This window comes from Haematobia irritans, chromosome 1 (assembly GCF_050003625.1).
Source record: "Haematobia irritans isolate KBUSLIRL chromosome 1, ASM5000362v1, whole genome shotgun sequence".
Classification (NCBI taxonomy): Eukaryota; Metazoa; Arthropoda; class Insecta; order Diptera; family Muscidae; genus Haematobia; species Haematobia irritans.
This window is the reverse complement of record NC_134397.1, coordinates 210,072,937-210,096,887: the sequence shown is the minus strand read 5'-3', so window position 1 is coordinate 210,096,887 and position 23,951 is coordinate 210,072,937. Positions and strand designations below refer to the sequence as shown.

Genomic DNA, 23,951 nt, shown 5'->3' with positions numbered 1-23,951 from the left:
TGTGGTCATATGAGTGTAAATCGGGCGAACGATATATATGGGAGCTATATCTAAATCTGAACCGATTTCAATAAAATTTGGCAAACTTGACTACAATACTAATTGTACTCCTGGTGCAAAATTTCAACCAAATTAGGGTAAAAATCTGGCTTCTGAGGCCATATAAGTCCATATCGGGCGAAATATATATATATATATATATATATATATATATATATATATATATATATATATATATATATATATATATATATATATATATATATATATATATATATATATATATATATATATATATATATATATATATATATATATATATATATATATATATATATATATATATATATATATATATATATATATATATATATATATATATATATATATATATATATATATATATATATATATATATATATATATATATATATATATATATATATATATATATATATATATATATATATATATATATATATATATATATATATATATATATATATATATATATATATATATATATATATATATATATATATATATATATATATATATATATATATATATATATATATATATATATATATATATATATATATATATATATATATATATATATATATATATATATATATATATATATATATATATATGGGAGCTATATCTAAATCTGAACCGTATGACAACTGTGGCCAATCTTTTACTCCGATTTAATTGACATTTTGGAGTAGAATTGGCATTGTAGCTATGCGTCCCAAATTTGGTTGAAATCGCTACAGATTTAGATATATCTTCCATATATAGCTTTCGCCCGTTTACACTCACATGACCACAGAAATATAATATAAAGGGTGATACGGTCAAAATTTGGTCAACTTGACGTATTTCTTTCAATTTTGCATTTAAAAAACCTGAACACCCCTCATTTTGAAGGTGTGTGTGTGTAGAATGTTGCTACTATTTTGATTTTGGAATTCACTCTTCAGTTGTCAAAATGCCGTCCAAGCAAGAAGAGCAGCGTATCAAAATTTTGCTCGCGCATCGCGAAAATCCGAGTTACTCGCACGCAAAGCTGGCAAAATCGCTAAAAGTTGCAAAATTAACCGTTACAAATGTAATTAAAGTGTTTGGGGAACGTTTGTCGATAGCCAGGAAGTCTGGATCGGGGGGAAATCGAAAACCGGAAGCTGCTGAGACGACAAAGAGAGTTGCCGGTAGTTTCAAGCGAAACCCTAACCTCTCTCTCCGAGATGCCGCAGATAAGCTGGGTGTATCGTCTACAACCGTGTATCGAGCCAAAAAACGAGCCGGACTATCGACTTACTAGAAGGTAGTGACTCCAAATCGCGATGATAAACAAAATACGACGGCCAAAGCGCGATCCCCGACGATGCTGACGAAGTTTGACTGCGTGGTAATGGACGACGAAACCTACGTCAAAGCCGACTACAAGCAGCTTCCGGGACAGGAGTTTTATACGGCAAAAGGAAGGGGAAAGGTAACAGATATTTTCAAGCACATAAAACTGTCAAAGTTCCCAAAGAAATATCTGGTTTGGCAAGCCATCTGTACCTATGGCTTGAAAAGCAGCATTTTCATAGCTTCCGGGACTGTCAACCAAGAAATTTACGTGAAAGAGTGTCTGCTGCCTTTCCTGAAGAAACACGGTTGTTCCGTACTGTTTTGGCCGGATTTGGCATCTTGCTATTACGGTAAAAAGGCCATGGAGTGGTATGCCGCCAACAACGTGCAGGTTGTTCCCAAGGACAAGAACCCTCCCAACACGCCAGAGCTCCGCCCAATTGAGAAATACTGGGCTATTGTCAAGCGGAACCTAAAGAAGACCAAAAAAACTGCTAAGGACGAGCAGCAGTTCAAGGCAAACTGGCTTTCTGCGGCGAAGAAAGAGGACAAGGTGGCTGTACAAAATCTGATGGCAGGTGTCAAGCGTGAGGCCCGGCAATTCGGATTTGGAAAAGAGAAAGCCTAACTGAATATTTTTCCTGAATTTTATACTAATTGAACTTGAAAAATAAATTTAATTTGATTTTTTAAATAAACGATTTCACCGATTTACACGTGTTTTCCCTTGACCAAATTTTGACCGTATCACCCTTTATAAAATAAAATGTATAAAAAAATATATAAAAATGACAAAATTTTCTATAAAAATAAAATTTTGACAAAATTTTCTGCAGAAATAGAATTTTGACAACATTTTCTATAGAAATAAAATTTGTGTATAGCAAAATTTCTATTGAAGTACAATTTTGGAAAAACTTTAATTTAATTTGGGAAAATGGTGCGCTGGTACGAATTTTGGTCCAATTTGGAAAATGTTGGCCCAAAATAAAAATTCATTGTGGCAACGCTGGTTGTTAACGATTGCAAAGATAATTGAGAAGAAGATGCAGTCTTGTCATAGCAAAACTGAAGCACCAGAGGACTCTGCCAACAAAATATCATAAAGTTTGCGTCGACGTGTCTCTCAACTGCCGTTTGCGCCGGAAAATATCATAACATTTGTGTTTTTCATAAATTTTTGAATAAAAACCCACAAAAGTAATACCAAAACGATTGTAGAAAATTAAAATAAAACGTATGTGTATTTTAAAGCGAATATTCAATATGGTTTTATGTGAATATTGCCGTTTTAAATTTATTCCTGGGCAGAGCTGCTTTGGAAAAAATTGACAAATAAAACAATTTTTTTCTCATAGCCCTCTACACCTTGACATTTGTTTTCTCTTTATAAGAGCACAATGCTTAATCTTGTTATACTCAATTATCTTTGACGATTGTTAATGAAACCCTTTGCTTGTTATTGTTCGTGAGGAGGTACACGCAAAAAAATAATTCTTTCCTCCCAAACGAAATTTTAGACAAACAAAGTTCGTTTCTCATTTGCTTTTCGTTGAAAGGAAGTGTATTTGGAAGAAAAGTATTTTTTTTTTGGATAAATGTTTATTCTTTTCTTGGATGTAAAAACAATTTCATAAAGACTAACTAAAAAAAATTTTTTCTGGCTAATTGCATTTTCCCTCACATCTTTCTCACTTCCACGAAGTTTTTTAGTTCTTAGCACCTTTTTCTGTAACACAAACAATGTAGAAGAAATTATACGATTTAATAAATTTAAAATTTTTTTTTTTTACCTTTCGCCTGGACGGAGAATCGAACCGCGGACCATGCAATTTGTAAGCCAACACACTATCCACTGAGCCATGTAGCCGTTATTGTCATCAATAGACAATTACCCATATAACTAAGTTATATTTATATAGCATAGCTTGCGGCGCCCACGAACCGATTAAACAAAGTTTATTTAACAGAAAAATACATTTAGTTGGGCACCGTGAAGCAGTGGTTGCTACGTCTGACTTGCATGCCAAGGGTCGTGGGTTCGATCCCTGCTTCGACCAAAGTTTTTTTTTTTTTTTTACATATATTCCAGATATGATCGGAAGATTACGAAAAAATTTTCAACATTACATTCTACTATATTAAATTTTTACTATGAACTGTAAAATGTGTCTTATTAAAGACCTAAATTTAGAAAAGAACAGTGTTTGTTATAAACGAAATGGACTGTGTTGTTGGTTCAAAAATAACTTTTTTTATTGAAAAAATAAAAATTTTGTAACAAACGAATTTTTTTGGTGATAAAAGTGTATACTTTTCGAAGCAATTCAAAAAACTCTAACAAAAGAAAAACGTTTTCGGTACACGTTTTCCAAACGTTTTTTTTCTTTGCGTGTATAATTTTACGTGCTGTAAAGTTTGTCTGCCCAAATTTGCCCATACTAAAATAAATGTAATTTTTCTAGAAACAGTGAAGATAAAAATCGCAAATTATTCACATTTTCGCTGAAAAACAAAAAAGATAAAAAGGCTATCTTCACCTTCTTGAAAAGTACAATACCACATAAAACCGACGAAGAATTAAGCAAATTAGTTAAAACACAAATAATTGCATTAAAGGGAAGTGCAAAAGCCACAAGAGAACCAAAATAAGGGTCCTATGGCCAAAACTGGGAAAATTGGGCGATACAGGTATATGGGAGTTATATCTAAATCTGAACCGATTTCGATGATTTTTTGCAGGTATAGTTAGTACTATAGCAGATTGCTAACTCACCAAAAAGACTAGTTTACAAACTATAATAGAATGAAAACGTTATTCTTTATAAAAAAAATAATAATACTAATTATAATTAATGTCGTAAAAATATGAAAATATTATTTAAAAATCAAGTGTACTACAATATTTTCTTTTTTTTTGTTATTCAATTATTCGCCCATCTTCTTCTACATTAAATTTTTGATTTTTGGTAAATTAAAAAAATATGTATAACAACAAATTTGTTGTCAACAACATCAATTAAGCAATGTTTATTTTTTATCTGACAAAAACAAACAAGCATCAATAAATTTATTAACAACATTGACTTTCTTTTAACACAAAAGGGTCCCTAACCGATATCAAGTTTTGGCGTTTTTTGTTTTTTTTTCTTTTGTCGAAAGAATATCATGTGTTTGCAGCCTCCAAGACTTACTGACCTAATATTTTCTTAACAACCATACAATATATCCAAAAATATCACAAAGATGCTGGAAAATATTTAAATTACTGGATGACGACGTTCCGAAGAAAGACAAAAAAACGACAAACATTACAAAACTCATGAGAAACCGGCACACTTATGTGAATTCCCGGGTGTGGTGTTTTAAAACTTACAGCCTAAGTTTTTTTTATTTTTTTTTCTCGTAGCCAATACATTGGAAACATCCTATTAAACGTTATAATTAATTGGTGAATTCTGGTACAACGACTTTGCGGTTATTTCCCCCTATGCAGTCTGCACATGACATCTAAAAATTTCCATTTTCTTATGACGAAATCATACAGATATTGCCATCACGTGCTGGACCAATGGAACTGCGCAGAAAAAATGCGGCATTAATATGCTGCAAAACAGAGACTACACCTAGACCTCGCTTTGCGTCGTTTCGTTTTGAGTTGTTTCGAAGTTGCGTCGCTGCTGAATTAGTACCAGTTTTCACTTGGCGTCGTTAGATTTTCGAGTTACGTTGTTATTGTTGTTATCTGTCTCCAATCTTTGCATGGTTTGCCAAAGAAACTCATAATGCACTTTGCGTTGTGTTAGTTTGCGTCGTGGTTTTTTGGAACGCAACGCGAGGTCTACGTGTAATTTCAAATTCTTCGATTAAGACATAACATGAAGTGTTAGACTGGCTTTCTTCAATATGTTTTGACAGCAGTTATCATATTTGGCATAGATCCAATGGTCATGTTTATTTTTTTTTTTTTGTTATATTTATTTATTCATTATTAAATTAATAAATTAGAAATGATAGTATTTTGCATAATATTGATAAATTTGAAAATGTTTAAGAAAAGCTGATATAAAAATTTAAATAAATATAGTAATGTTATACGATTTTCAGTAATTCAAAATGTGCTTTGTTTTAGGTCACACTGAAAAAAATATTGTCGTGAGGTCAAAGATTTCATGTCTTTAAAATACGAATACAAATTTTGCTTAGCATAGAAGACGCATTTCTCTAAAATAAAGTTATTTTCCTTGTCCAAAAGTCGATAAACTTTTCAATGAAGTTATATTGTCCTTATAATTAAGTGATTTGACTTAAAAATGGGTATCTTAACATGAAAGAACAAATTTATAGGCTAAGGTCAACTTGACTTTAATAATTCAGAAAAATTCTTTAAATTTAATGAAATTGCCTTTAAATTTGTTGTCTTTTTGCATATTGACTACAAAGCAAAAAATCGTTCAAATATGGGACATGTTTTTCAAAACTTTATTTTAAAGAAGTTTTTTACTTCAAACATAGCATAATTTCTACTGGAAGTCGAGTCCTAATATGGAAAATAAAGTTGCCGTTAACTCGTTTTTAAAGGACTTTGATAGCATATGAAGAAAAACAATTGAGAAAGCGAAAAATTAAAATTTGCTTCCTAGAAGCAAGTACTCAAAACCTACATTTAAAAGAGAATTGTGTCTTAAAAGTATCCTTACTTGTATTCTCCGCTTCTTTGGCTCGGAATCAATACCAAATATTTTAAAGTAAAGACAAAATCTTTGGAACCGAGTATGCTTTTTTTCAGTGTAGAAAAACATCTAAATTTCAGAAGCAGTAGTTTATCAAGCAGTAGTTTATCAAATATAGGGATTGTGAACGAGTTATCGCTGTATTCCAAATTTGGAAAAGCCGACCTTCCAATTTTTTCTAATTTAAAAAAGTTCAAATTTTAATTCATTAGCTTTTTTATAGAAAATTTCATGTCAATGAAAATATTTACAAAAAATGTCATGTAATGGAATGTTTATAAAAAAATCATGTCAATGGAATTTCATAGAAAATTTCATTTCAATGGAATTCTTATAGAAAAAATCCATGTTAATGGATTTTTTATAAAAAAAAATCGTATTAATGGAATTCTTACACAGAAAAAAGTATCACCAAAATATTTCCAATTCAAACGTTGATTAATGTTGAAAATTTTTTCAATTAATAAATAAATTGATACAATTAACTTTTTAATTAAGATAGAAGCATTAAGTCAATGATTGAAAATTTAAATTTTTTTAATTAAAAAATTAATTGATACAATTAACTTTTTAATCATACTAAGTCAATTTAACTAAAAATTTATTTCAAGCAATCCATTTTTTAATCAAACTAAAAACATTAATACGCTAGTATCAATTAAAGTTTTAATTAGACATTAAAAATACTTCATTAAAAATTTAATTGATTTCATTAGCAAATTTCAACTAATTTTTTAATTGATTCAATTAAAAATATAATTAATGTTGATTACAAATCTCGATTAATTTTTTCATTAAAAATGTAAATATTTTCAATTACTTTCTTAACTGACTTAAGCGCTTTACAGACTATCAGTTATTCCGGACGTCAGTGCTCGTGTCGAACATATCCCATATATTGTACACATTATAAGTTAAGTCCGAAGGGATAATCGATACTGCTGCATGTAACACATTTACCGATTATTTACCCATCGCCGACAAGTCGTATCGACCCAACACACTGTAAGATTCTTTACAAACACCGACATTCCGTCCGCAATAACTGATAGTCTGTAAAGCGTTTAAGTCAGTTAAGAAAGTGATTGAAATTAGTTACGTTTTTAATGAAAAAATTAATTGAGGGTTGCAAACAACATTAATTATATTTTTAATTAAATCAATTAAAAAATTAATTGAAATTTACTAATGAAATCAATTAAATTTTTAATCAATTTTTTCTTAATGTCCAATTAAAACTTTAATTGATACTATCATTTTCGTGATTGAAGACATTTCAATTAAAATTTTCATGTCAATGGAATTTTTATAGAAAACTTCATTTGAAAAAAAAAATCATGACACGAAAATTTCATGAAAATGAAATTTTTATAGAGAATTTTATGTCACTGCAATTTCTATAAAAAATTTTATATCAATGGACTTTTTAAAGAAAGTACCATGTACACAGAAAAAAAATTCACGATAATTTTTCCAATTAAAATCTTAATTGAGTTTTAAAAATTATTCAATTAAAAATTTAATTGAATCAACAAATTTTTTAATTGAAATAAAAACCAATCACACAAATTAATAGTATCAATTAAATTTTTAATTGAATGCCAATTAATTTTTTAATTGATACTATCATTTCTGTGATTGAAGACACTTCAATTAAAAAATTAATTGGATCAATTAATTTCGTGATTGAATCAGAAAAAAAAATTTTTTGTGTGTAATTGAAATTTGTAATAAATAAAATTTCTATAAGGAATTTGATGTTAATGAAATTTTTATAGAAAAATTCAGTTTAATTGAATTTTTATAGAAAACTTTATTTGACTGGAGTTTTTATAAAAAATTTCATTTGCAACAAAAATTCATACCATTGCAAGTTTTTTAGAAAATTTCATGACAATGGAATTTTTAATATAAAATTTCAAGTCAATGAAAATTTTATAGAAAATTTCATATCAATGACATTTTTATAGAACATTTTATTTAATGGAATTTTTATAAAAAAAATCGAGTTAATGGAATATCTATAAAAAATTTCATGTAAATGGAATTTTTTTTTTGTTGAAAATGTCATGTCAATGGATTTTATATAAAAATTTCATGTCAATGGAATTTTTATAGAAAATTTCATATCAATGGAATTTTGATCGAAAATTTCATGTCAATGGATTTTTTTTAGAAAATTTCATGTCAATGGAATTTTTTTAGAAAATTTCATACCAGTGGAATTTTTATAGAGAATTTCATGCCAATGGAATTTTTCTTTTAAATTTCATGTCAATACAATTTTTATAGAAAATTTCATGTCAATGGAATTTTTCTTTTAAATTGCAAGTCAATAAAATTTTTATAAAAATTTTCATGTCAATGGAATTGTTTATTCAAAATTTCATGTCAATGGAGTTTTTATAAAAAATGTCATGTTAATGGAATTTTTATAGAAAATTTTATTTGAACGGAATTTTTTTGAATGTCAATGGAATTTTACTAGAAAATGTCATATAAGTGGAATTTTTATACAAAATGTTATGTAAGTGGAATTTTTTATAGAAAATGTTATGAAATTTTTATAGAAAATATCATGTCAATAGAATTTTTATAGAAAACTTCATGTCAATGAAAGTTTTTATGCAAATTTTCATGTGAATGGATTTTATATAAAAAATTTCATGTCAATGGAGTTTTTATAAAAAAACGCCATGGTAATGGCATTTTTATAAAAAAAAAGTCATGTTAATGGAATTTTTATAGAAAATTTCAGTTGAATGGAATTTTTACAGAAAATTTTATTTGAATTGAATTTTTATAGGAAATTTCATTTTAACGAAATTTATATAGAAAATTCATGTCAATGGAATTTTCATAGAACATTTTTTTAATGGAATTTTTATAAAAAAAATCGTGTTAATGGTGTTTTTATAAAAAAATTCAATGGAATTTTTATAGAAAATTTCATGTCAATGGAATTTTATATTGAAAATTTCATGTCAATGGATTTTTAATGAAAATTTCATGTCAATGGAGTTTTAATGAAAATTTCATGTCAATGGAGTTTTTATAGAACATTTTTTTATAGAATTTTTATAAAAAGTTTCATGTTAATGGAATTTTAATAGAAAATTTCATGACCATGGAATTTTTATAGCAATTTGTATGTCAATGGAATATTTTATAGAAAATTTCATGGCAATGGAATTTTTATAGAAAATTTCATGTCAATAGCATTTTTTGTAGAAAATTTCAAGTCAATGGAATTTTTAATAGAAAATTTCATGACAATGGAATTTTTAAAAGAAAATTTCATGCCAATGGAATTTTTGTAGAAAATTTCATGCCAATGGAATTTTTGTAGAAAATTTCATGCCAATAGAAGTTTCATAGAAAATTTCATTTGAATGACATTTTTATAGGACATTTCATTTGAATGGAATTTTTATAGAAAATTACATTTGAATGGAATTTTTATAGGAAATTTCATGTCAAAGGAATTTTTATGGAACATTTCATGTCAATAGACTTTTTATAGAAAAGTCAATGGTAATTTTATAGAAAATTTCATATTAATGGAATTTTTATGAAAAATTACATGTCAATGGAATTTTACTAGAAAATTTCCTGTAAGTGGAATTTTTTATAGAAAATTTCATATCAATGGACATTTTTGTAGTAAATTTCACGGAAATGTAATTTTTATAGGAAATTTCATTTAAAATTAATATTTTTATAGAAAATTTCATTTCATTTTATGTCGATGATATTTTTATAGAAAATTGTAGTCTGTGGAATTTTCATAAAAATTCATAAAAATAGAAAATTTATTTTAAATGGAATTTTTATAGAAAATTTAATGTCAATAGGAAATTTTTTATATTTTTATAGAAAATATCATGTCAATAGAATTTTTATAGAAAACTTCATGGCAATGAAAGTTTTTATGCAAATTTTCATGTGTATGGATTTTACATAAAAAAATTCATGTCAATGGAGTTTTTATAAAAAACGTCATGTTAATGGAATTTTTATAGAAAATTTCAGTTGAATAGAATTTTTAAAGAAAATTTTATTTCAATTGAATTTTTATAGAAAATTTCATTTTAACGGAATTTATATAGAAAATTCATGTCAATGGAATTTTCATAGAACATTTTTATTAATGGAATTTTTATAAAAAAAAATCGTGTTAATGGCGTTTTTATAAAAAAAACTTCAATAGAATTTTTGTAGAAAATTTCATGTCAATGGAATTTTTTATTAAAAATTTCATGTCAATGAAATCTTTATATAAAACTTCATGTCAAAGAATTTTTTATAGAAAATTTCATGTCAATGGACTTTTTATAGAAAATTTCGTGTCAATGGAATTTTTATAGAAAATTTCAAGTCAATGGAATTTTTAATAGAAAATTTCATGCCAATGGAATTTTTGTAGAAAATTTCATGCCAATAGAAGTTTCATAGAAAATTTCATTCAAATGAAATGTCCTATAAAAATTTCATTCAAATGAAATTTTCTATGAAACTTCCATTGGCATGAAATTTTCTACAAAAATCCCATTGGCATGAAATTTTCTATTAAAAATTCCATTGACTTGAAATTTTCTATAAAAATTCCATTGACATGAAATTTTCTATAAAAAGTCCATTGACATGAAATTTTCTATAAAAATTTCTTTGACATGAAATTTTCTATAAAGATTTCATTGACATGAAATTTTCTATAAAAATTTCATTGACATGAAATTTTCTATATAAATTCCATTGACATGAAATTTTCTATATAAATTCCATAGACATGACATTTTCTACAAAAATTCCATTAACATGAAACTTTTTATAAAAATTCTATAAAAAGTTTCATGTTCTATAAAAACTCTATTGACATGAAATTTTCAATAAAAATCCATTGACATGAAATTTTTAATAAAAAATTCCATTGACATGAAATTTTCTATACAAATTCCATTGACATTTTTTTATAAAAACACCATTAACACGATTTTTTTTTATAAAAATTCCATTAATAAAATAGCCTCTCTTTGGACAAAATGGAGTTTTCTTTAGTTTGAATTAAGTGAAAAATAGAAATAACAATGAAGCAGGCTTCAATTTCGTTGACAATTCAACTTTTGTAACGTCTTCTTTCTTTTTCCATCGCACCAAAATAAAAAAAAATATTATTTATTATAGTATCATTTTATATATTTATAAAAGTATTTTTTTGTATTTGCACAATTACCATTCACTTTCCACGAAAAGCGAAAATTACTATGAAAAACCACAACAACCACATTAGGGTTCAATATCACCTGTTGTAAAAAAAGCAAGCAAGAACCATTAAATACTTCCTGATATTAGAACTGACCACAGCAAATCATTTCTATAGACCACAAATGACAAACTTATTTTTTTATCACCTTCAATTGGAATGCATATACTCTTGTTAACAAAAGTTCAATTAAGCTGTGATTACAACGGATTAGCCTGTTACAACAACCGGTCTACAGCCGCAAGATTTATTAAATAAATAAAAATTCCCCTTGAACAAAATCAATTCTCAATAAAAATCGTCACAAATCTGGCGATTTGAAAGTTTATGAAATTCTCCCCCTTAAAGAGCAGAATTATGGATTTTAGTATGGAAAAAATTAATGAATCATAAAAATTTAAATAGTGGTAGATGTCACACAATCATGCGTACTATAAGTGAAACAAAGTCCACAGAAAATTAAATGATTTTCCAGAATTGTATAAAATTTAAATTAGGTGATATTTCATTTTCGGAGAAATTAAATGAAATGTGTAAATTCCTATCAAGATGAAAATATGAGCTTTACACAAATGTAGAGGAACCACAAAAATAGGGTGGAAGCAATTATTATTTGTTTAGCACATCGTTTAACACATTTGTTGTTGTTGTTGTCTCCTTTTATGGTTGATTTATCATTTATTGTTGCCGCTAAATGATGATAAACAATATAAATTTATTTGTCTTTTCAATTAACTGGGGAGAAAAATAAGAAATCATATAATATTATGAAGGTATAACGATAGCGCCCCTATATAACAAGTGGGAAATATCATTGTTGGGTGTAAACGACATACACTCAAAAAAAGTTTACTTGGATTTTTTTACCAAAGATTTTGACCTTCCCTTAAGGATTTTGGTATTGATTCCGAGCCAAAGATGCGGCTTCTTTAAAATGAAGATATTTTTAGAGACCTATTTGTGTTTAAATTAAATCTAGGATCAATTAAATTAAAATTAGGATATAGATCTCATGTATCAAATTTTCATTCTCTATTTGCGGTATATTCATAAAGCTATTCACACACACAAAAAATTTTTTTTCTGATTCAATCACCAAATTAATTGATCCAATTAATTTTTTAATTGAAATGTCTTCAATCACGAAAATGATAGTATCAATCACAGTTTTAATTGGGCATAGAACAAATTCTTGATTAAAAAATTAATTGATTTTTTCAGCAAATTTCAATTAACTTTTTAATTGATTCAATTAAAAATTTAATTGATGTTGATTGCAAAACTCAGTTAATTTATTAATTAAAAAATGTAACTATTTTTAATTACTTTCTGAATTGACTTAGAGTTTTTATTTGGATTAACAAATGATTGTTTGAAATACATTTTTAATTAAAAATTAAAAAAAAAATCAGCACTTTTTTAACTGAATTAGTCTTCCGAATTTGATTAAAAAGTTAATTGTATCAATTAATTTTTTGATTAAAAATTTTAAAATTTTCAATCATTGACTTAATTAACTTAATGTTTCTACCATGATTAAAAAGTTAATTGTATCAATTAATTTATTAATTGAAAACATTTTCAACTTCAATTAACTTTTTAATTGGAAATATGTTGGTGATATTTTTTTCTGTGCACTCAAAAAAAAAATTAACCCTATATTTTACTAAAGCCGATTTAATTCTCTTTCAGTTAATGGAATTATTACGTTTTAAGAAAAATTGCATGACTTTAATATTTTTTTTTTTTTGCGTACGTTAGTTAAATTAACTAAAACAGAGGAAAAATTAATCAAAAATGAAGTATAAAGATTAAATAAATTCCCACAAAATAGTTCAGAATTTCTTAAAATTTGTAAATTTTTCCAACAATTTTCCCATCTTGAACTTCGTATTTTTGTAATTTTGAACTCCATTTTTTTCTTCAAATTACGAAATTTTCTTTCATAAGTTGAAAATAATAATTTTGTCTAATAAAATTTCTTGAATTTGTCGAAAATTATTTACTTATTTTTGTGAAATCGGCAAAGATGCTTAATCCTCAAAATAAATCTTAGCCTATATTTAAAGCGTTTTTATCTTGAATCATAAGTTTCAATATTTCAATTAATTTAAGGACGATTTCTTTAAATCAAAAATATATTTTGTTACTTTAAGGAAAATTTGCCTTAGTTCAAAGACATACAGTTTTAACGAAGGGACGCAAAATTGCCAAATTTTAGTCCTAAAATGAATAAAAACAAGTATATACGGCCGTAAGTTCGTCCAGGCCGAATCTTATGTACCCTCCACCATGAATTGCGGTGAAACTTCTACTAAAGACGGTTATCCAAAAATTGAATTACTTGGGTTGCGGCCGATGGCAAGGCATCTTAAAACTTCCATGCCGAAAATATATTAGACAAAAGAAAGGTTCATGACCGGTATATATAGGGAAGAAATAATTACGAACCGATATAAACTTTTGTGCGGAAATTATAGAGGCAGAATTGAAATATGGGGGTCGATTTTTATGGGGCCTATATATAATTATAAACACGAGTCTACCAAAAATGACAGATTTTTTACTGTTTGGTGTTTTGGAAGATTTTGCAAAATTTTCCTGTCCAACTAAGAGGTGCTTCAAAAATTTTCTATAGAAATAAAATTCTGCCAAATTTTCTATAGAAATAAATTTTTGACAAAATTCAACATTTCAACATTTTATTTCTGTAGGAAAATGTTCCATAGAAAGAAAATTTTGAAAAAAAAAATCTGTGGCAATAAAATTTTCGCAGATTATTTTTGGCTTGAGTGGCAATCGTGAATTTTCAGTGATGGGGGATCGGTTTATCTGGGGGTCCTATATAACTATAGATCGATACGGACCAATTTTGGCATGCTTGTTATCGGCCATATACTAGCGCAATGTACCAAATTTCAACCGGATCCGATAACTTTTGCTCCTTCAAGAGGCTCCGGAGGTCCAATCTGGGGATCGGTTTATATGGGGGCTATATATAATTATGAACCGTTAAGGACAAATTTTTGCATAGTTGTTAGAGACCATATACTAACACGACGTACTAAGTTTCAACCGGATCGGACGAATTTTGCTTCTTCAAGAGGCTCCGGAGGTCAAATCTGTGGATCGATTTATCTGAGGGCTATATATATAACTATAGACTATAGATATGGACCTAGCACAATGTACCAAATTTCAACAGAAATTTGCTCCTCCAAGAGGCTCCAAAACCAAATCTCGGCATCGGTTTATATGGGGCCTATATATAATTATAGACCGATATGGACCAATTCCCGCATGGTTGTTAGAGGCCATATACTAACATCACGTACCAAATCGGATGAATTTTGCTCTTCCAAGGGGCTCCGGAGGTCAAATCTGGGGATCGTTTTATATGGGGGTGATGAACTCTTCACCAGTTGGCTAGGAGTTCATTAAATATTGGGGTTGAAAGACGGCTCCGACAAAATAATAACCAAAGAATTCGAGTTTAATTCAAAGGTGGATTGAACCGACTTTATTGAGCTGTTAAACGCAACTAACTTAAATTAAAGCAAATGAAGATGACAATTGTTCTTACGGCGAATTCAATATAATGAAAGATATGAAGAATGAAAATTAAAGTCGGCTTTACACTAAGAAAAGTAGGTAAATGTGAAATTCAAAAATATTGACAAATTCAAATTAATTAATATGAAAAATTGATATAAAAATGATATGAAATTAAATGAAATATAAAAAAATATAAGAAATTAAATGAAATGAAATATAAAAAAATTTAAAAATTTGAAAAAAATCAAACCACTGTTGAATGTGAATTCAACATGCTCCGGGCCCGAACTGATGATGGGTTGCAGATGCATCCACTGATGACTGCGCCAAAAAGAGAGTGTTGAACTTTGATGAAGGGATAATTGTCCAAGCGCGCTGCTGAATCGTCTATTACTTTATGAACTAGGTCTCTACCGATGATGCCATGTATCGGTCCAAAATCATGTGGCATAGGATGGGCCCACATATCTCTGGTAACGCCATTCGTTTCTAACAGAAAAGGCAACATTTCGTCTTCAACTGGTGGAGGGATTTCAACTTGAAGCTTATCGACGAAAACCAAATCTTGCCACCATGTTTTCTTCTTAGTGATGATTTGGAAAACCCCAAGTGGAAGATGTTTGACCCATTTTGACCGGAAGTGGAGATGCTCGACCGACTCAAATAACACGTGTGAGTGGCGAACACCTGGGTTAATGGCCAGTGTTAAGGAAATTTTTTGGTCACCCGCAGCCAATTCACAGAGTACTACCGGTAAGATGACCTGACAGTCGGTTCCATGAGGATGGATCGCTGGCTTGTTTTCCATGGTGAAGCGACGTAATTTTGAAATTGGTGCTGTGGCAACTTCACGGACATCTTTTGCCTTTTGAACTGCCATCACTTTTCTTATTGCGATGGGATTTTGCGATGCTGGCGTTATTTGGAGTTCTTGGTTGCCGCTGATCAGTTCATAAAGCTTTGCAAGAGTACCATCGGATATCATCTGTTGAAGTTTTGCAGAGAACCGTTTTAACCCTGGTGGCGAATTGACATGGACATCTTCGTGATGGAACATTGTATGGTGTAGGCGAGAGCAAACACTGCAACGATTGCTCGAATGACAATCATCAAGTTGGTGCCAATCAGTCAGGCAGTTTAGGCATACATTCAAGTTCTTTGCCACTTCATACCGCTCTTTGGGCAACATCCAACGGAATTCTGGGCAACGTTTTAGGAGGTGGTTTTTAGAGCAAAGTTGGCATCTTCCTCGGCGTGGTGGAGCGCTGCGAAGAGAAAGAGAAAAAAAAGAAACGAAACAAAACAAACATGTACAATGAGTAATTGGGTTCTCTAAAATATGATCATCGGAAAAACAGTTTATTTGTTTTGATTCAGATTGGACTCGTGTGTTGGTAGGACACAAAGTTTTACGATTGGACGAGTTATTATTCCCGTTTGAGTTTTGATTTCCGCGACGCGCACATTGCCATCTTTACCACGAATTACTTTTGTGATTCGACCCAGTCTCCACTCTGTCGGAGGCAAGTTGTCCTCTGCAACCACTACAAAATCATTCTCTTTTAAACTGTTACGGGTGGTTTTCCATTTATATCGTCTCTGGAGCTCGGTGACGTATTCTGTTTTCCATCGCTGACTAAATATATGTTGTATCATCTTCAACCGCTTCCATCGGTTTATATAAGACAAATTCTCCTTGGGAGGATCCTCGGGGGCTTCAGGATGAGCTGTGAGAGGGGCACCGCGCAAGAAGTGTCCTGGTGTCAGTGGCAAAAGTTCATCAGGGTTTTCAGACAAGGGCGATAGCGGTCTTGAATTTAGAATGGCTTCGATTCGAATCAATATGGTGTTGAACTCTTCGTACGTAAAGTTTAGATTTTTTACGATCTTCTTGAGATGAGACTTCATACTACGAACGGCTGCCTCCCATAATCCTCCCATGTGAGGGGCGTAAGGCGGAATGAAACTCCAATTGAATCCGTTAAGACCGAATTTTTCAACCAAGCAGTTCTTAGAATCTTTAAGAAACTTATTGTGCTCTTGTAGTAGCTTGTAGCTGGCACCAACGAAATTCTTTCCGTTATCGGAAAACATGGTTTTGGGTAAACCTCGGCGTCCAGTGAAGCGAGTAAAAGCTGCTAAGAAGGCATCGGAAGAGAGGTCAGAGCAGACCTCTAAGTGTACTGCACGAGTAGAAAAGCAGACAAAGACGGCCGCATATCCTTTCACAGTCTTTGCGTTACGTAAAGTTGACGTTTTTATAGTAAATGGACCAGCAAAGTCAACTCCTGAATACGTAAAAGGTAGTGAAAATGTTACCCGTTCCCGTGGTAAATCTGCCATAATTTGCTGCTGAAATTTTCTTTTAAACAAGGTACATGTTTTGCACAATCGGATGCATTTTCGAGTATGATTTCTAAGCCGTGTAATATAAAAGCCTTGTCGAATAGCTCGTAGCATTACATTATATTCTGCGTGACAAAGAACTTCATGGGTATATTTTATCAAAAGAACTGCAAACGTAGACTTTTCAGGAATGAGGATAGGATGTCGCTCATCATAAGAGAGACCAGAATACTCCAAGCGTCCTCCAACTCTCATGAGACCATTTTTATCCAAAAATGGGCATAAAGCACTAAGATTGCTTTTGCTTCGTAAAGGATTTTTATTATGAAGACACTCATATTCATTGGCGAAGTAGGTCTGTTGTGCTAGTATTATAACACGATTTCTCGTCTGGATAATTTCTGACGTCGATATATCTAGATTCTTCGGTCGAGAGTCACACTTTTGACCAATTCGAAACACATAACTCATCACTCTTAAGGCACGAATATATGATGAAAATCTGGAAATGATCGGTTCGCTGTCGGTAATGTGGAAATTAGAAACCTTTTTCGTCTCTAAATCTATTGGGTCGAAGCTACGAGGTTGTGGCCATGCTGCAATTGGTGTCTGTAGCCAATCAGGACCATTCCACCATAGCTTATCTTGTATTAATTCAAGAGGTAAGCGACCTCGTGTACCCAAATCTGCTGGATTGTCTTCTGTTCTGACATGCTTCCAGGTATGTTGATCGGTATAGTTGAGAATCTCAGAAGTACGATTTGCTACAAATGTTTTGAGTGTTTGAGGTGATTTTTGGAGCCACCCCAAAACTATAGACGAATCTGTCCATAAAAATAGTTCATATTTGTAGGAAAGCTTTTTCGTCAATGCTTTCACTAGGTTAGTGAGCAAAACTGCTCCGCACAATTCTAATTTGGGTATAGTTGTGCGTTTTATCGGTGCTACTCTGGTTTTGGCACAAAGTAAATGACTGGAAAAAATTCCCGCATTTTCGGTTCTTATGTATACAGCTCCACAATACGCTCTCTCCGAGGCATCGCAGAACCCATGGATTTGAACTTTGCTGCCTGGAGAGAAGTCAACCCATCGGGGTATTTTAAGTGTTTCTATGTGATGAAGATTTTCTCGGAATTTATTCCATTGGGCAAGAATATGTGGGGGAACAGCTTCATCCCAATTATTATTTCCTTCCCAAAGTTGTTGCATTAAAAGCTTTGCTATTATGATGATAGGACCAAGCCATCCAAGTGGGTCGTAAAGACGAGCGATCACCGATAGGATTTGACGTTTGGTAACAATTGGAGATTCGGAGATGGAAGATGTGACATAATAGAAATAATCAGATTTGGCATTCCACCTTATGCCTAAAGTTTTGGTGGTACTAGAATCCTCAAACTTTAAAAATTCTTCGTCCAGAAGATCCTCCCGGGCCACCTGCTCGAGAAGGATAGGACTGTTTGATGTGATTTTTCGAAGTGGAAATTTCGCGGAAGCTAGTGTGTTTATAAGTTGAAATTGTTTTTCCCTTGCTTCTTCCAATGTATATCCACCTGATAAAATGTCATCGACGTAAACTTCATGCTGTAATATCTTTGATGCATGGGGACTTAAATGCTCGCAATCTTTACCCAACTGTTTTAATGTCCGTATTGCGAGGAACGGCGCGCAATTAATGCCAAAAGTTACGGTGTTTAATTCGAAGGACTTAACAGCTTCCTTAGGATGAGGACGAAATAGAATCCGCTGGAAAGGGCGATCTCTTTTATGAACCTCAATCTGGCGATACATTTTCTCGATGTCACCTGTAAACACGAACTGATACTGCCGCCATCCATTGATGATTTGTACAATGTCAGATTGTAAGATCGGACCAGGGTACAATACATCATTTAATGAAAACCCACTGCTACTCTTTTTCGAACCGTTGAAAACAACTCTTACTTTGGTAGTTTTACTCTCTGGTCGAATAACCGCATGATGGGGCAAAAAGAATGAGTTTTGCTTGCTGTCTGTAGTTACGAAATATTGTATCTCTGTCATGTGATTCCTGTCAATATAATCTTGTAAAACTTGGTCATATTGCAATTTCAAATCTGGAGTTCTATCCAGAGTTCTTTCCATCCGATAATATTGGGCTAACGCTAAGTTCCTCGATGGGCCCAAAAATATATTTTGAGGATACTCTTGCCGGAAGGGTAGCCGGACAACATATCTCCCATCAGGATTCCGAAAAGTTGTTTGCTGATATAACTGTTCGCAATATTCATCGGCTTCAGACTCCATTTTAGGTGATTGAATTTCTTCCAACTCCCAAAACTTCTTGATTTGCGAGCTGAGAGCAAAATCTTCAGAATCAGAAACTAAAGTCGAGAACGTATTAACTGCTGTTGTCGGTATGGGGCCGGACAGGTACCAACCAAATTGGGATTCTCTAGCTTCTAGTCCGGTTTCCAAAAATGATCGAATGCCTTTTAAATTTATTAATGGTAAGTAGTCGCTTCCGATAATAATATCAATTTGAGCTGGTTTGAAGAAATTCGGATCTGCAAGTTTTATATTATTCATATTCGGCAAGCTTTCAATTCGAATATTTTTAGATGGCAAGAAATGTGAAAGTATAGAAACAACGATGGCTTTTACTCGAATTTTGAAATTAGAAATTTTCGAACTCAAATTTAGATAACATTGATGACTAGAACTTCCAACAATTGTTCCTCCTAATCCTGAGATTTGAGAACGATAATTGTCAACCGGCAAAGAAAGAGTTTGCTGGATCCTCTTTGTTACGAAACTTCTTTCGGATCCCGCATCCAATAATGCCCTAACCTCAAACCTTTCACCCGCATGTTCGATATTGACAAGAGCTGTTGGTAAGATCGTAGCTGCTTCATTTTGAGTAAAATGTGATTGAACCGACGCGGTTGGCTGAGATTGGGTTTGCATATGATGTACATTCGATGATGTTGAAGGTTGTGGTTCTGGACTGCTTCCCACTTCCTGAGTCACGTGAGAAAAATTCCTTTCTTTTGATTCCATATGAATCAAAAGAAAGGAATTTTCTTTTTAGTGGATTCAAATTTCGTATGAAAAGTTTGAGATTTATTATTCATGTTTGGACGGCGCATGTCGGATACTGTTTCTAAAATTTCTAACCGTTTTGAGAGAAACTCATCCATCTGGATCCAGGTTGGAAGCTTTTTATGATCCGGCAATGAATCTTCCCAAGCTCGAAGAGTTTCTTCAGGCAATTTTGTTGAACAGTGATGAATTAATATAGGGTCCCAATTCTCGGTATTTATTTGATAAGAATGAAAAATTGATAGGCTGTCATTTATACCCCGCTGAATCTGTCGAATTGCTTTTGGATTTTCACTTTGAGCAGCTGGAATTCCAAATAATACCTTCATTTGTTGATGAACTAGTATTCTCGGGTTTTCATACCTAGTTTTTAGCGCTTTCCACGCTAACTCAAATTTGCTATCTACTAAATCAAATTTCTTTACGATTTGGTAAGCTTCCCCTCTTGTTTTGTTTCGAAGATGGTAAAGCTTTTGAGCAGGTGAAATCTCCGAATGGCTTCCAAATACTCCCCAAAATAGATCCCGGAATGCGGGCCATTTCGCATATCCTCCATCAAAAGGTTGTGTATCACAAGGCGGTAGTTTTAAAGATGAAAACCCTTGGCCTACAAACGATACGTCACGTCTGCTATCTTCCAGCGATGATTGCTGTTTCGATTTTAACCCATTAATTCGCACAAGACAGTCTCTGTATTTTACGTTGGCCTCATTATATTTTTGTTTTGCCGCATCTAGAACATCTTGTTTATATTCTCCCTCATCAGCTGTCATAATCTCCTCATATATTGCTGCTAACTTTTGCCACCTTTTCTCCAGCTCGTTTTCGTCCACTTCTAGCGTCACAGAATTTGTGGCAGGAGTTGGTTTGCAGCTCTCACAAAACGAAACTACTTGTTCCAAACAGAATAAAAATCTACGACGGGACGCCATATTGATGCAAGTCGACAAATTTAAATTGCAAAATTTTTTATTTTATGGTGAAATTTACTTTAACCTTGTAAAAGATTTATTTGCAGCCCAATTAGATTCCAATTTAATGTTTTTTTTCCGTTATTTTATAATATTTATAGTGGTTTGGCGACGACGCGAAATTTATTTTTAGATATATGCGCTCAAAAATGTTATTTGTGGTTCAACAGCGATTGTTTTGAATATTAAGTTTACTAATAATTGTGGTTTAATTCTCGTATATTGTTAGGTGAAAACAAATTGGCAATTTAATTGCTTTAAATTCGAAAAAATGGCAATATTATTGTTTTCAAATTGGTTAAATAATGTTGATTTGCATGATTTAGACCGAAAAAATGGGATATTGTTCTTGTTTCAAACAATTAATGAAAAAGTTTGATAAATTTTAGTGTTTTTTCTTACAATCCCTAGAAATTTTACGAAATCCCAGAAAAACACTTTAGCGAAAATCGTTAAAAATGTCCAGAAATTTAAGTCATTTTAATTTTATTTTATTTCCACTATCATCCAAAAAAAAAAAAAATTTTTTACGACACCCCTATTTCACGTTATGGTAGGCAATCCCTATTAAAATTTTTAAATAATGATTTATTTTTTATATTTTCGGGTATTAATGTTCATTCCCACTAAAAAAAATCTTAATCTGCCAACCCTATTTTTTGTCGAGGTAGGCAATCCCTACATGCATGTGTGTGACGTCACACTGCAGTTGATGTTGATCAAAACAAAATCGTTGGTATGTGGATCGATGGGTGGGGGTACATGTTGCCAATTAGATTATTATGTTGTTGTTGTTTATGTTGATAGTTTACCGTAGTTTTTTTTCTTTTTAACTTTCGTTGGTTTCTTAATTATTTCGATTTCAACTGAATGTTTTTAATATACGTAGGTATGTTTGTATGTATATTTATTTTAGTGCCGGCATGTAATGAATATGTTTGTATGCTTGTATACCCTTTTTAGCATAAATATTTGTTGTTAGGGACAATTTTTTAAAGAAAATTTGTAATAATTTTGGGATATGTATTCAAACAATATATTTTATATAGGTTTAGACAGTATGTAAGGAAAATAAATGGATCGACTCACCCATTATGTTGATGTTGCTGCATGTTTTTTCCCCAATTTTTTCACTATGTTGATGATATTCACATACAATTTTTTTTAAATATATATTATAAATTATGTTCAGTAATTCACAATAATAGTTTTTCTAGTCTTTCACCAAAGTTTATTAGAATTTTTATTAGTTTTTTTTTTCACTATTTTCTACCACTTTTTACTCCACTAAAAATTTTCCGTCTGTCCGCTTTGACAATCAATCACTTTTGTCCTTTCTTCTTCGATCAATCGTTTCGCTGTATGAACTGTCACTTGAAACGGAGCTGTGTTCAGTTGGAGTGTGGTCAATTTAGCGTTTTTTCCACTTATATTTTTATTGTTCTTTATCACAACATACGGGTTTATATGATTATTTATCCACTTTTCTTTCAACTTTTTTCAGGGTTTTTGGATTTATAACTGGATTTAATATTTTTGTTGGTAGAAATGTTCACTTTTCTTTAGAATACCGTTTAATATTTCTTTATCACTGTTCTTTATTTATTCAATCGATTTTTTTAGGTTTTTTCACTTGTATTTTATTGTTGGATTTACGAACACTTAGAGATGATCATGAAATAAGAAAACCAATTACCACTGCACATACCTGATTTGATTCCTTACTCTTTTTCTCACTTGGACTTCTTGATGAGGTTTTATGATGATGATAATGATGACATCAATTTTCACTGTTGGCGCTCCTTTTCTGGTAGGATGCCCAATTTTTTGATGTTCAATATGTAAAGCACAATCAATCGTTGCAACGATATTTGTTATTGTTTTTAATATGCTTTTCACAGTTTTTGATTCGTCTTTATATGATGGTGTTTTCACTGGTAGAAAGTTTTTGAAAATTTGACGATTTCAAAAACCCACTGGTACACATCTAGTCCTATTCTTTAATAGGATGTTTTTTCGAAGGACCATATGATGAACTCTTCACCAGTTGGCTAGGAGTTCATTAAATATTGGGGTTGAAAGACGGCTCCGACAAAATAATAACCAAAGAATTCGAGTTTAATTCAAAGGTGGATTGAACCGACTTTATTGAGCTGTTAAACGCAACTAACTTAAATTAAAGCAAATGAAGATGACAATTGTTCTTACGGCGAATTCAATATAATGAAAGATATGAAGAATGAAAATTAAAGTCGGCTTTACACTAAGAAAAGTAGGTAAATGTGAAATTCAAAAATATTGACAAATTCAAATTAATTAATATGAAAAATTGATATAAAAATGATATGAAATTAAATGAAATATAAAAAAATATAAGAAATTAAATGAAATGAAATATAAAAAAATTTAAAAATTTGAAAAAAATCAAACCACTGTTGAATGTGAATTCAACAGGGGGCTATATATAATTATGGACCGATTTCGACCAATTTTTGCATGGGTGTTAGAGACCATTGACTAATACCACGTACCAAATTTCAACACGACAGGATGACATTTACTCCTTCAAGAGTATCCGCAAGCAAAATCTGGGGATCGGGTTCTATGGGGACTATATATAATTATGGACCGATATGG

General features: G+C 30.9%; 2 protein-coding genes across 2 annotated transcripts in view; both read right to left on the bottom strand.

Annotated features, from left to right (window-relative positions):
• Nucleotides 1-23,951, bottom strand: part of LOC142222535 (sodium-independent sulfate anion transporter) — an 81,249-nt gene that overhangs the window by 49,790 nt on the left and 7,508 nt on the right. The window lies entirely within an intron of this gene.
• LOC142222534 (uncharacterized) lies at nt 14,848-23,120 on the bottom strand. The gene is made up of 2 exons (XM_075292713.1): nt 22,404-23,120; nt 14,848-16,181 (listed from the first exon to the last, which is right to left on the bottom strand). Exons 1-2 carry the CDS (start codon nt 22,424-22,426, stop codon nt 15,161-15,163), a joined length of 1,044 nt encoding a protein of 347 aa, XP_075148828.1. The 5' UTR covers nt 22,427-23,120; the 3' UTR covers nt 14,848-15,160.

Bases quoted from the DNA above. Each gene is read 5' to 3' on its own strand.
- LOC142222534 (XM_075292713.1), bottom strand. From the start codon at position 22,426: ATGCAGCAACATCAACATAATGG. The intron at 16,182-22,403 runs GTGAGTCGATCC...TTCTCTTCGCAG, and splicing joins CAGCAACATCAACATAATGG to CGCTCCACCACGCCGAGGAA.